Source organism: Saccopteryx leptura, chromosome 1 (assembly GCF_036850995.1).
Source record: "Saccopteryx leptura isolate mSacLep1 chromosome 1, mSacLep1_pri_phased_curated, whole genome shotgun sequence".
Lineage (NCBI taxonomy): Eukaryota > Metazoa > Chordata > Mammalia > Chiroptera > Emballonuridae > Saccopteryx > Saccopteryx leptura.
Genome location: NC_089503.1, coordinates 218,635,183 through 218,650,337, shown reverse-complemented (window position 1 = coordinate 218,650,337; position 15,155 = coordinate 218,635,183). Strand labels below are relative to the sequence as shown.

General features: G+C 34.2%; 1 protein-coding gene across 6 annotated transcripts in view; it reads left to right on the top strand.

The window, feature by feature from the left end:
• Positions 1-15,155, top strand: part of LRBA (LPS responsive beige-like anchor protein) — a 629,646-nt gene that overhangs the window by 267,029 nt on the left and 347,462 nt on the right. For all 6 annotated transcript variants that reach the window (XM_066386366.1, XM_066386375.1, XM_066386349.1 and 3 more), the window contains exon 37: positions 11,296-11,462. In XM_066386366.1, coding sequence (XP_066242463.1) covers positions 11,296-11,462 — 167 coding nt within the window. The remainder of the gene's footprint in view (positions 1-11,295; positions 11,463-15,155) is intronic.

Genomic DNA, 15,155 nt, shown 5'->3' with positions numbered 1-15,155 from the left:
TTTTTCAATGGTGGTTACCTTTGAGTAATGAAAAGGGTCCCTACCCTGTTCATTGTAGCGAACTATTTTGTGAGTACTTTTGCACTCCATCGTCCTTTGCTACTGTTAATCTCCATCTTCTCCCCCTCTTTCTTTTTGTTGTTGTCACAGTTTAAATTTGGTTTTATTGTGTTCTTCTTGGAGCTTTTACTTGTGGCTCTGTTTTTTTTTGTTCTTTGTATCTGATTGGAGAACCCCCTTTAGTAATTCCTGGAGTGGGGGTTTTCTGATGATAAATTCCCTCATCTTTTCTGTATCTGTGAATGTTTTTATTTCTCCTTCATATTTGAAGGATAGCTTTGATGGGTATAGTATTCGTGGCTGAAAGTTGCTCTCTTTCAGGACTTTAAATATTGGGGTCCACTCTCTTCTAGCTTGTAGAATTTCTGTTGAGAAATTGGATGATAATCTAATGGGCCTTCCTTTATATGTTATATTCTTCTTTTCCCTGGCTGCCTTGAGAATTTTTTCTTTGCTGTTGGTTTGTGTCAATTTCATTATGATATGCCTTGGAGTAGGTTTGTTGGGGTTAAAGAAAACTCGGAGTTCTGTTTGCTTCTTGAACTTGAGGCTTTAGTTCTTTCCACAGGCTTGGGAAGTTCTCATCTATTATTTGTTTGAGTTGTTCTCCATTCCATTTTCTCTCTCTTCTCCCTCTGATATACCTATTATTCTTATGTTATTCTTTTTGATGGAGTCAGATAATTCTTGTAGGGCTATCTCATTTTTTTTTAATTTTTGAGTCTCTTTCTTTTTCTCTCTGTTGTGCCTCAAGTTGCTTGTCTTCTATTTCACTAATCCTCTCTTCTATCTGACCTGTTCTATTAGCTAAGCTTGTTACTTCGTTTTTCAGCTCGTGAATTGAGTTTTTCATCTCTGTTTGATTTGTTTTTATAGTTTCAATTTCCTTGGACATATATTCTTTGTGTTCATTGAGTTGTTTTCTGAGCTCCCTAAATTGCCTTTCTGTGTTTTCTTGTATATCTCGGAGGATTTTTAGATTTCTATCTTGAATTCTCTGTCATTTAGCTCCAAGGTTTCCAACATATTAAATTTTTTCTCCATAGATTTTTCCTCATCTACCTGTGTTAGCTCTTTCTTTTGTATCCATGATATTCGATTTTCTCTTCCTTAATGGCATCTGAGGGTGGTTTTGTTGATAGTATTAATGAGATTTAATAAAGAATAAAAAGGTAAAAAAAATAAAAAAATAATAAAAAATCGAAGAGTTGTTTTTTTTTTTTAAAAAAATTAATAATGAAATAAAAATAAAATAAAAATTTCAAAAAAAGGAAATTATTCCCCCCCTCCTTTTTTCCTCTCCTCTCTCCCCTCTTTCTTGAGAAAATCTTGTGGTGAACTGTGAATTATAACAAACAATGCCTGTGATGAAGGGCCTGAATTGGGGAAAAGTAATAAAGGGGCAAAAAAAAAAAAAAAAAGAAAGAAAAAGAAAAAAAAAAGAGCGTATGGACCCACAAAAAGCAAATAAGAAAAAAATTTGGGTCAAGAATAAAATGATTTGCTTTTAGGTGTTGGTTGTCTAAGAGTTATGATGAGAGGAATAAGAGGAAAACGGAAAAATGAGTGGACAAATTAAAAAATTACTATTGTATTTAGTGGAACAAGAACTAGATAAAATGGAGAGCCAGGGATGGGAGCACTGCTAGTGAGTTAAAAAGGTGAAGTAAAAACCCCCCAAAATGCCACAAACATAAATTTGAGTCCCATTTTTATCTTAAATGAACTGTTTGTTTTTGGTGAACAGTTACTTAGTCTTCAATTCCTTTGTCACTCTCCCTGATTCTAAATAGTTATTTTTCATTTCTCACAAATACATAGTATGTATCTATTTTAGCAGTATCTCATACTGTAATTATTTCTATTTCTCTGTCTCTCTGCAGTGAATGGTGTAAGAAAGGGATTGTTTGCTGCAGAGTTGAACTTCTTGACTAAGCCTACAATAAATGTTAGGTGTTACTACTCCACACCTGGCAATGTTTTAATTGTTTTATGCCTATTATCTGATACTTCTGAAAAGCATATCACATTATATCTTTTTTTTTTTTTGTATGGATACTGAGGCACAGGGGTTTAAATAACTTGCATACATGTGAACGTGTCAGAGCCAAGATTTAAACTCCAGTTGTCTGGTTTTACAGTCTGTGTGCTCTTAACCACAGTGTGAGTTATGGTTTTCATAAGAATGAAGTAATCACTTTTTTGTTTTTCTGGGGATTTTTTTGCTTGTTCTTGAACTACTTTTATTTGAAATTTAAGCACAACACTTCCCTATTTGTACGTAGTATATATATTGATATTTAGTCATAAAACCTAAAACAAGTAAGAGACTGTAGTTTTGTATACTTTTAAGAAAATCTATTGGTTAAGTAGATTTGTTGACTTACAAGATGATAGGGTTTGCTTAAGATCATCCAGCTCTTGTGCAGATTAGCAAAAAATAATGCTTAAAATTTTCCTCTCACTCTATGTATGTGTGTATAGTTATATAATTTTATATGAAAACATATTACTGTTTTATATTGTGATTTTTTCAAAATAGAATTATTTGGGTTTGACCCTATCCATTGTTTAAACTTCAGTTTAATTTTATTGATCACAAATATTAAGCACATTTTACTCTGTTTATCAAACTGATATATGCTATACGCAGGCATTGTTGAAGAAGTCAGCTTTTGGTATTTACCTACGAATTTTGTGATGTTTTCATTGCTATTAAGTAACTGTAATGAAATATATAATAAAAGCGTAACACCATATGTGGACTTGACATATAACGGTTTAGAAACAGTAGTCTTCTCAGTGTTGTCTTACTTTTACAAATATCATCTGAAAACATCTTTAAATTATTTGTTTTTTTATTATTAAAGCCTAAGGTAAAAAATTTGAACCTATATTATTCTTCAAATAATTTTAAAATATTGTTTGAAGACTGCAGTTTGCAGCGATAAGAACCCAACACATTGTATCCAGTTCATTAAAACAATAAGAAATGGAAGAGATACTTTGATAAGTGTTCTGCCTGTTTTAACCTTGAATGCTATTATCGGGTGGGATGATGCTATATCTGTTTCATTGGTTTAGGCTTTTTCATGCTGAGAGAAATCAATACTCTGAGTCATTGGATGACAGAAGAATCACTTCTGAATTAAAGGGGGCTGTCACACATTGTCATTGGTTGACTTTCCTTAGCTATAGAGGTTTTTAAGCTTTCATTTTTCTAAGTCTGTTTTTCAGGAGTCTTTGTAAGATTTCTGTGGATAGCACTTTTTTTTTCTGATTCAACTTTAAATCTGAGTTAAAGGGATAAAGTACAAAGACCTCCAAAAGTGAAATATTGAAAAGTTGCTTAATTTTCTGTCCCTTAAGTGATTTCCCTTTCAAATGGTTTCCAATGAGACAAATAATTTATAGTGTGACTTTGAGACAAATTTGCAGTACACTTAAATGTTTATATAAAATATATTTAGTTAACTAAAAATATAATACTCTGCTTATAGCCATGGAAAAGAAAGAAGTATATGTCTTGACATGGAATGATACGTAGTTTGATTCCATTTACTGTACATAGGAACTGTGTTTTGCTGTTATGCTGATACTCCCCCCCCACCCCACATCCTAGTAGAAAACTACTTGGCAAACAGAGAAGAGGTGGAAGAGAGAACTTTCTTTTTATTTTATGTAATTACTTTCTAATTTGTTTTTAAAAACAAGTATATTTAAATAACTTTTATTTTTATTTATTTTTTTTATTCAGTGAGAGGACGGCAGACTCCTGCATGTGCCCAACTGGAATCCACCCAGCAAACCCACTAAGGGTCAATGCTCTGCCCATCTGGGGCATTGCTCCATTGCTCAGCAACTGAGCTCTTCCTAGTGCCTGAGGTGGAGGGCATGGAGCTATCCTCAGTGCCTGGGGCCAAGTTGCTCCAGTCTAGCCCTGGCTGCAGGAGGGGTAGAGAGAGAGAGAGAGAGAGAGAGAAAGAGAGAGAGAGAGAAAAGTGAGAGGGGGAGGGGTGGATAAGCAGATGGGTGCTTCTCCTGTGTGCCCTGACCAGAAATTGAGCCCGGGACATCCACACGCCAGGCTGATACTCTATCACTTAGCCAACCGGCCAGGGCAAAAAAAAAAAAAATTTAGCTTTTGTAAAATCAATATACTTCAACTGCTTAGTCAAATGTTACTAAATTAGAAGAATAGCTTATATAATATTTTAAGAATTTGCTTTTGAAATGTTTAATTGGAATTTATTTTTGTTTCACAGTAATACACAAACTTGAAAATTTGCTTATTTAATAATCTGTTTCTTATAAAAAACACTGAAACTTAACTCTAGAAACAATGTACATTTAGCATTATTAATTTACAACCCTCTGTTGATATGTGAAGAAAATGATTGTGAGGTGCCCCCTAAATATTTTTATCTAGTCAAAACCCCTTTTTTGCTCCATTAAGCTAAATACTGTTTGATCTTATAGAATGACTTGTTTTCTTAATTTTTGTTTCTTTTAGCATTTTTGTACCAAATTTTAAACTTTATATAAATGGAATTATAAAATGTGTGTTTCCACTTGGTGTTTTTAGTTCAACATTGTGTTTATGAAATTCATTCAGTTTGTTACATATTCCTATTATCAGTGCTGTATAGTTTTCTATTACATGAGTAGACCATTATTTTTTCATAATCTCTTCTGTTGATCAGCAATTAGGTTGTTTTTAGTTTTTAATTATTACGAATAATGCTGCTTTGGCCATTATATGAACTTTTTGGTGTATGTGCTCATGCACTTAGGTAGGGTGGAATTAGTTGAAGTAGTATTTATGTTTTTATTTTTATGAGATATTGCCTCACCGTTTGCAAAAATGTGTACAACTCCTAACATCAGTGTATAGTTCCCATTAATCACATTCTCATCAACAATCGATCAGTGATTTTTATTTCAGTATTTTGTTAGTTGTGTAATAATGCCTCATTGTGTTTTTATTTTGGATTTTATTTACAGATAAAGCTATACTTTTTTTCCTGTTTGTTATGTTTTAGCTATTTTTTTTTACTTTTGTGAAGTACCTGTTTGTCTCCTATCCAGTGTTTTATTGGTTATTCTGTCTTCTATTGATTTGAGGAGGGTATTTATCTATTTGGTATTTGAGCTTATTTCTGCATGAGTGTTTTAACTACTTCCTTGCCTATTCAATTTCTAAAAGTTTCTTAAATAAAGTTATTGAGGTATAGTTTATATATAATATATACCCATTTTCAGTATATAGTTAGACGAGTTTTGACACAGTGTAATTGTTATAATCAAGATGCAGAAAATTTCTATCATCTCAGAGAATTCTTTATGATTAATTGTAGTCAGTTCCTCTATACATATATACACCCAGCCCTAGGCTACTGCTCATCTGGTTTCTGTTACTATAGTTTTGTTGCATAAAATACAGTAATATAATAGATACTCTAATGTCTGAATTCTTTTGGTTAGAATAAAGTCTTTGATATTCAGCCCTGGCCAGTTGGCTCAGTGGTAGAGTGTCAGCCCAGCATGTGGAAGTTTCAGGTTCAATTCTTGTCCAGGGCACACAGGAGAAGCACCCATCTGCTTCTCCACCCTTTCCCCTCTCCTTCCTCTCTGTCTCTCTCTCATGGCTCCATGGCCTCAGCCTCAGGTGCTAGAATGGCTCTAGTTGCAGTGGAACAACACCCTAGATGGGCAGAGCATCGCCCCCTGGTGGGCATGCTGAGTGGATCCCAGTTGGGTGCATGCGGGAGTCTGTCACTCTGCCTCCCTGCTTCTCATTTCAGAAAAATACACACACACACACACACACACACACACACACACACACACACTCTAAAGTATTTGATATTCATCTACATTGTATTGTATCACTCATTTGTTTCTCTTTGTTGCTGTGTCATAGTACTTTGTTTGCCTACTTGTCTACAGGTAGATATTGAGTCATTTCCAGTGTTTGGCCTTATATTAAAAGAACTATGGGCATTATCATATAATATAGTTTTGTATATATAGGTTCTTTTTCAGGAAATATATAGGCATGGATTTGTTTAGTGCTGTTGTTAGTGCATAGTATTTAAGCTTACAAGAAACTGCCAAATAATTTTCTAAATTAGTTAACAAGTTAACGGATTTTACACTCTAACCAGCTAGGTAGATATGACAGCTTCCTTTCCTCTTTGCCCTTGCCAATATTTGGTATTGTCTGTTATCTGAATAAATTTAAGATTTGTATTATTTCTCCCTTAAATATTTATTATTTTCTAAAATAGCATTTAAAACTATAAATTTTCCTTTAAATTCAGCTTTAGTCAATTCCCACAAATATTTCAAATTTTCTTTGTGATTTTATCTTTGATTCGTAAGTTATTTCAGTATGAATTATTTAATTTCCAATTATTTTGGAACTTTTCAGATATTATTTTTTTACAGAATATATTCAGATAAAGAATTAAAAGGGCCTCTAGATTTATATATCTTTCTGGGTAGCTTCCTCTCCTCTAGTATATTTTAAATTATCATCTCATCTTCTCAATGGTTTTTAATCTTGTTTCACATGCAAAAGCTATGAGAGAAACATATCTCTTGGTTCTTGAAAATGTGTTGAGGATATTTGGGAAGTAGCATGTAATCTGCTTGTATCTGTCATATAGGGTGTATAGGTAAGCATATTGAAGGATAGTTTACCACATTACTGAATTATAGAAGTCTACTAGTTCTAGCTAGTAAAATTTAGTCTTAATTGTTCAATATTTTAGACAATAATGTAGATTTGTTATTTTAAATTTATTAATACTTTGGTAATAAATCTTAGATTTCTTTAGCAATAATCAAGTACATTTGAATTGCTACATCCCAAGGCGCTTTTTTCATTTCTTTTTAGGGTCACATTTTTGTGGTCATTGTTAGGTCATATCACCTAGTTTGGGTGTTGCTTAAAACAAGAAAACAGGGAAATTGATGTAAAGTAAAATTGAATGCAAGTATTTGACTTGGCTTTTGATTTTATTGATAGGTGATACATTTTGGTAGGTTGATTTGGAATACCTCCATTTAACGTTCAAACACGAGAACACATACACACACTCAAATATATACTCCACCAGTCGTAACATGTGTTTTATCTTGAAGCAGATATTCCTGATCTGTACTGGACTTTGAATGACATGATACACATTGAGTACATTACTGTTTTTTTATGTGTTCAAATTACATTTTAAAGATATTTTTAAAAATAGAAAAGTTCATTTCTTTACAAAACATTCTTGTTTGGTTTCCTTTTATCATGTTTTAAGGTCACATGTGACTCTAATGTTCTGCAATGAGACAAAGATTGATAATCAGGAAAGAATAGCCCTTTAATGTGATTTATATCTATAGATTTTATGTCAGATATGAAAAGTTACTGTTTAAATTGTAAAGGAGGATCCATTAAAGAACACTTGAAACCATTTTACTATTTAGCTTACCTTGGGCTCTTTTTAGGATTATGCCCTTTAAAGCAAACTTTAACAGCTTATCAAATGTTCACGAAATGTGACTTTATAAAGTTAAATTATTTTAGTATTAATAAAAGATAGAAATAAGCTATTAAATAATGCATTATTTTAAAATTTTAATATTGTTTAATATGAAGGTATGTGGTATTTTGAGGGAGTGTAGAAGCCAATGATTTTATGATATCATTAGTAATTTTAATTTCCTCTTATGTTAGACAAAGGCAGATTATGGATACAGTAGGGAATGTTGTGGGGATAAGAATTCTGCAGATGCCTACCATTTTGTCCTATTTGTTTCAGTATATGGTTAGGTTACATATTATATAACCTCTAGAATGCTTCCTCATTCTTGAATAAATCTCTAAAAATATCACATATCAGTTGACATTTTTGTTCCATGGAATAATTCACTAGTCCCTTTAAGTGTGTGTCTTGATCATTTTCTTTCATTTGCTCAAATCATATTTGTGACCTGCTGAACTATCTTGTGATTTGTTTGGCTCACTATTTTAATGTAGCCTGTGACAATTACATTTAATTTCTTATAAATTAATCTACTTCCTAACATGATTTATTTTGTCCACATGAAAGCTTAGATAAAAGTACTAATTTTTATTTACTAGTGTACAAAAACTAAGCTCTCAGAGGTTTCCCTAAATCTTCTAATTGTCCAATTTTTAGAGCCATTATAATCCTCTCATTTTACATATGAGGACAGTTGGACAAAAAGAGCTTCATGAAGTGGGTTAGTCTCCCAGATCTGACAGGAGATATTACCAAGAATGATACTTTAATCTGATTTTTGTTTTGCTTCCCAATCTTACATTTACACACACACACACACACACACACACACACACACACACACACGTGTGCACATGCACGCACACGCACACACACCATTTATATATAGTACTATGAGTCTTAGTGGCAATTTCAATTCTTATTATACATTTTAGAATCTCTTCACTGTTTTCTACTTGTATTTTGTACTTGGGTCAGATTATGCTGCTTATCCCCTCCTGAAATTTATCCATGTTTTTCTGCTTTGCTTTTGTTTTAAGGGTTTTTTTTTTTTATTCCCATTTAAGAATGACTTATCTTCTCAAACTCTTTGAATTTTATCTTTCCTTATAGCGTTTTGTATATTCCTCTTACTACTTTTTGTAAACCTTCTTATTAAATATAATTTTAAAAATTTATTTAGAAAATTAAATTTTAACAGGGTGAGATTGATCAACAAGAGTATATAGATTTTGGGCAAACATCTCCACATCATTTGAACAGTTGGTTGTATACCCATCACCCAAAGTCAGATCACCCTCCGTAACCTTATATTTGTCCCTGTTTATAACCTTCCCCCAACCCCTCCTCCCCATATTCCTCCCCCCGACACTCCTCTCCCCTCACATCCCCCCCACATTCCCTTCCCCCTGGTAACCACTGTACTCTTATTTATATCCATGCTTCTCAATTTTGTATCCCACTTATGTGTGGAATCATACAATTTTTAGCTTTTTTTGATTTACTTGTTTCACTCAGTATAATGTTATCAAGGTCCATCTATATTGTTGTAAATGATACTATGTCATCGTTTCTTATGGCTGAGTAGTATTCCATTGTATGTATGTACCCCATCTTCTTTATTCAGTCCCTATCGAAGGGACTTTGGTTGTTCCCATGTCTTGGTAAATATCATTTTTTACCTTTAGTGGTTTAATGCCAATGATACACCTTTATTATCACTTTCCTCCTCCCAGACTAGATGGAATGGGGATTCTCCAGGGCAAACACTGTCAAGATAATTCAGCCTTTGATCTCTATAGTCAAATGTTTTTACACAGACTAAGAGGTATTTGATTTTTTTTATACATGTATAGAAACACCGTATCGGTTTGGTTACTTTTTGTATTAGGAACACAAAACCTAATTCATACTGGTTATAATGAATGAGGAGGAGTTTAGAGGTTCTCATGAAAAGTCTAGAAAAAAAATGTGTCATAGAATGTCTAAAAGTAGGCTGGTATTTGATCCAGAAGTTTACAATTCCATCTGGAATAAGCTCTGTATTTCTGTAATTCTCCTGGCTCTGAGCCCCTTGGGTTTTGGCTTCATCCTCATAAAACAGAGAGCTTTCAACACTTCTGGAATTATGGGCTTTCTCTTTTACACACCCCAAGAGAAAGGAAGGGAAGTACCAGCAAAATCCTGAACTTTTTTTTTTAAATGCAGCAGTTAGATCAAGTGCCCTTCCCTTGATCTAATTTGTTGGAGTGGGAATGATATTACCACCATTGGTTTAGAAAAATTAGGGCCCTTTCTTGTTGTTGGAGCAGTGCTGGGGGTAGTGTGTGGCAACAATCTATCTAGGTGTTTCTTATATACCACAAGAGAGTCAGGCAATCACAGTGCATATTATATATGTACCTAAACTAGTAATATTTTAGTAATATTCCAACATCAAATTGTTGTTACCTGTCACGTGTATGTATATGTGAGCTTGCATTTGGAGGGGTAGAGACCAGTAGACCCTATGAATAAAATCAAGAATCGAGTATACATTAATCTTTGCTTTCCTATTTTAAAAAAATATTTATTGGATTGATTTGAGGGGGGGGGGAGGGAGGAAGGGAGAGAGGGAGAGAGACAGGAACATCTATCTGCTCCTGTATGTGCGCTGACTGGGGATTGAACTGGCAACCTCTGTGCTTTGGGACAATGTTCTAACCAACTGAGCTATCTGGTCAGGGCTTTACTTTTCTATTTGAAGCAATTAACTAACTAGGTACCAAATAGCATTGTAAGCATGACACCACAGAGCATCTGAAGAAAAGTAATAGACATCTTGGAAACTGGTAATTGTATTGTATTTGGTTATTGCTGAAGAATCCAAAAATATTTTTGGCAAAACTGGTATCTAAGACGGTACTTTATAAACTTTAATGTGTTAATCACCTGGGGATCTTATTAAAATTCAGATTCCAATTTAGTAAGAGTGGAATGAGACCTATAATTCTGTATTTTTCCTAGGTTTCCAGGTGACCCCTTTGCTGCTGGTCCATTTTGCATCATTAGGAGTTAAAGGCCCATATTGCTTTTGTCATTTTCTAAAGGTGCTGAGAACTAGCTCAGTTTACTGTTGCAAGCCACCATCGTCCCTTTTATGGACCTCTATAGGTCTCTCTGCTCTTATCGCACTACGTTCCATTCTCCAAATGGCATCTCATAGTGATCATTTCAATATATAAATCAGTTGCATCACTCCACTACCTAAAAAGTCTACTGGTATCACATTGCATTAGAATAAAATCTAAACACCTTAGCACAGCTAGACAGTACTAAATGCCACAGCCGCCTCACTCCAACTCCTGTCCTTCTTCCTCTCAGGCCCTCTGCCTGGAGTCCTTGCAGCTCCCTTCATGCTACTGTAATGTGGGCCTCACCTCTCCCCCTATGAGCTTTTTCTCATTTTTTAGGTCTCTGCTAAAACTTTCACCCTTTCTAAGTGTATTTTATGAATGCAGAGAAATAAATTCTTGGGGGATTGTTATACTCAGACAGTATATCACTACATCTCAGTCAATTCAGTTAATGAGGTGTATAAAATAACTTGAAACATTTAGCTGTTTCAGTACATAATAGAGATTATTTCATGCTGCATTTTAAAGTTTTTTCCCCCATATTTTATAGGATTAATAGATTTCTTTTTCTATTCAAGTCACTATGTGCCCAATATTCTGCGGACAAGCGAGAAGATGAGAAGCTGTGTGATCATTTGATAAGAGCCGCTAAATATCGAGACCATGTGACAGCAACTCAGCTAATTCAGAAAATTATCAACATTCTCACAGACAAGCACGGAGCCTGGGGAAATTCTGCAGTGAGGTAAGGTGATACCTTTAGCATTTGGCCACTGATAGTCTGTAGAAGGCCTAGATTTAGATAAATGGCTTTGGATATGATCAGGGCCAGATGAAGAAGAGTAATTTAATTTTGTATTTTATCATCTATGAATTTGAAGTATAGGGGAAGGAGAATACCAGTATGGGTATAGTTATGGATCTTTGTAGATATTTAATTTCCCTCAACTTCTTAGGGAAAACATTTAATGTAAATGATTTTATTAGCTACACATATATTTGAATTTATATAAATACAATATTTTGCTTCAAGAAACTATTTCCTGTTTTACACTTTTGAAATTTTAACACATACATGAAAACATAATATGTATTGTTATATTGAATTGCATTGCAAGTTATAAGACTATTATGATAAAAATGGTTAAATGGCCTGACCAGGCGGTGGTGCAGTGGATAGAGTGTTGGACTGGGATGCAGAGGAACCAGGTTCGAGACCCTGAGGTCGCCAGCTTGAGCATGGGCTCATCTGGTTTGAGCAAAGCTCACCAGCTTGGACCCAGGGTCGCTGGCTCCAGCAAGGGGTTACTAGGTCTGCTGAAGGCCCACGGTCAAGGCACATATGAGAAAGCAATCAATGAACAACTAAGGCAGGGGTTGGAAACCTATGCCTCACAAGCCAGATGTGGCTCTTTTGATGGCTGCATCTGGCTCATTGGCTCATAGACAAATCTTTAATAAAAAAAATAATAACGTTAAAAATATAAAACATTCCCATGTATTACAATCTATTCATTTCCTACCGCTCATGTTCATGGTTGTGGCTGGCTGGAGCCAATCACAGCTGTCCTCTGGGACAACACCACATTTTTATTGGATAATGCGTAACGTACACGGGTCATTGTATGGCTCTCAAAGAATTACATTTTAAAATATGTGTTGTTCATGGCTCTCTCAGCCAAAATGGTTCCCGACCCCTGAACTAAGGTATCACAACGAAAAACTGATGATTGATGCATTTCATCTCTCTCAGTTCCTGTCTGTCTGCCCTTATCTATTCATCTCTCTGTCTCTGTAAAAAAAAAAAAAAAGAAAGTTAAATGTCCTCTTTAAAATTGTATTCACTATATCTTTCTTTTTTTTTAAGATTACTAAACTGAACATGCTATTTTGGATTCTGATCTCTAGAAACAAAGTAATTAAATTGCCTTCGAGGACTAAGACACTTAGACAAATTGTGAAATTTAGTTTCATTGGAATATTTTAAGCATATCTTTGACTCATTTAAGAACGTAGATAAAGAAGTTATATAATTTGCCATTAGAGATAGTTTCAATTCCTCATTTCTATCTTTTACTAGAAGACAACAAAAAGTGAAAATAAGTCGCTTGTTTATTATAAATAGGTGTAATTGGCTCTCACTTGTATTTTAAGCAATGTATGTATTTAGCAGGCATCTAAGTCTAGCTTTAGAAATTTTTCAGTGAATAGTAAATAATTTAAAAAATTTAAAGCTGAATTGTAAACTGTTTGAGTTGAAAGCTATTTGGTATTTTTTTAATTAAATTTATTGGGGCAATATTGGTTAATAACATCATATATGATTCAGGTATGCAACTTTATATATTGTCTGTATATTTCATTGTGTGCTCATCACTCAAAGTCTAGTCTCCTTTCGTCACCTTATATTTATCTTTTTCATCCCCTCCCACCTTTCTCCCTGCTGGTAAACACCATACTGTTGTCTGTGTATGTGTGTATTAGTTCTATTTGTTTATTTGTTAATTGCTTTTTGTTTTATATCCCACATCTGAGTGGAATCATAGGGTTCTTGTCCATTTCCATCTGACTTATTTCAGTTAGCACGATACTCTCAATAGTCATCCATGTTGTCACAAAATGGCAATATCTCCTCACTTTTTATGGCTAAATAATATTCCATTATCTGTACATATCTCAGCTTTGTTCAATCAGTGGTTGGAGGATGCTTACGTTGTTTCGTGTCTTGGCTATTGTAAATAATGCTGCAGTGAACATAGAGGGTGTTTTTAGTACAAATAATGTAAAATATAGAGTAGATATATGTCATGAGGTTATTATGAAGACTACTTCAATAAAATGAATTACATCTTGGCCTGACCTGTGGTGGCGCAGTGGATAAAGTGTCGACCTGGAAATGCTGAGGTCGCTGGTTCGAAACCCTGGGCTTGCTTGGTCAAGGTACATATGGGAGTTGATGCTTCCAGCTCCTCCCCCCTTCTCTCTCTCTGTCTCTCTCTCCTCTCTCTCCCTCTCTGTCTCTCTCTCCTCTTTAAAAAAAAATGAATAAATAAAATTAAAAAAAATTTTTTAAAAAATGAATTACATCTCTGGGCATATTATTTTTGGTGTTCAGAAGAATGGATGCCACTCAAGGACGGAAGAGCGAAGAGACTGAATGCGTAAAGGCAGGGACCGGCTTTTTTTTTTTAATTATAAGATTTTATTTATTCATTTTAGAGAGGAGAGAGAGAGAGGAGGAGTAAGGAGCAGGAAGCATCAACTCCCTTATGTACCTTGACTGGGCTAGTCCAGGGTTTTGAACTGGCAACCTCAGCGTTCCAGGTTGATGCTTAGGAACTGCGCTTTTTTGTTTTAATCTTATTGCACTTGTGCTCCGCTGCAATAGTAGTCGTGGAAATGACACGAATTATTAGGTCAGATCTCTCTAGTGCCGTATCTTGCAACATCTCAAAGCCTGTGGGTTTGTGTTTGGGGCTGGAAAGTTGTATTGAGAATTTTAGTGTTTCAGAATACTTTACTTCAGATTTGATGTTGTCATTTTGACATCAGGCATTGACTAACTTAGGCTATTCCTTTTACATACAGTGTCTTGCACCTATTGGGAACTCAATACATAGTTGTTGAATTTTTAAAAAAATATTGTTTTAACCTAAAATTAGTTTTATAATTTAAAAATTAAAGACCTATAGGTAACTTATGCCAAGTGTGTGTCATTGTTATGTGATCAGAATTCTTTCTTGTGCTAGCTATACCATTGTATAGCACAAGTTTACCTGTGCTACCAACTTGAGAGCATTATTTTTCTGGAGGGATTTTGGTGTGATGAAGTGTCTTGGAGAATTAAATGGACTGTGAAATGTGTGTTTGTGTGTGTATAGAAATGTTTAGTGTTTCTGTAATAAAGTTCAAAGGCATTAACTTTATTATTCTATTTGATTGAAGTAAATTCTGAAATTAAAACAAATTTTCCCATTGATTTTGAGAGAGAGGTGGGGAAGGAGAGAAGCAGAGAGAGCAGCATCAACTTGTTTCACTTAGTTGTTCCATTTTGTTGTGTACTCATTGATTGCTTCACCTATGTGCCCTGACTGAGGGTTGAGCCCTTGACCTCTGGTGCACGGAGTTGACACTTTTATCCACTGAGCCACCCAGCCAGGGCCTGGAAATTTTAATGTATCTAAACATTTACAAAACAAAGCATATTTACTTTTTCATCTCAAATGAAAATAGCTGTCACACTGTTAGATTTTAAATGTGTGTATTTTTAATTTGGAGCAACAACAAAGGATGTCTCAACAAAAGGAAAATTAATATTAGTGAATTGATATTTTTCTCTCTATAAATCTCATAAGTTACTTAGATTTTATTAGAAAGAATATTGTAGTGAATTTCATTGCCTCTGTGCATATATATTTTCTTTTGTCATTCATTATAT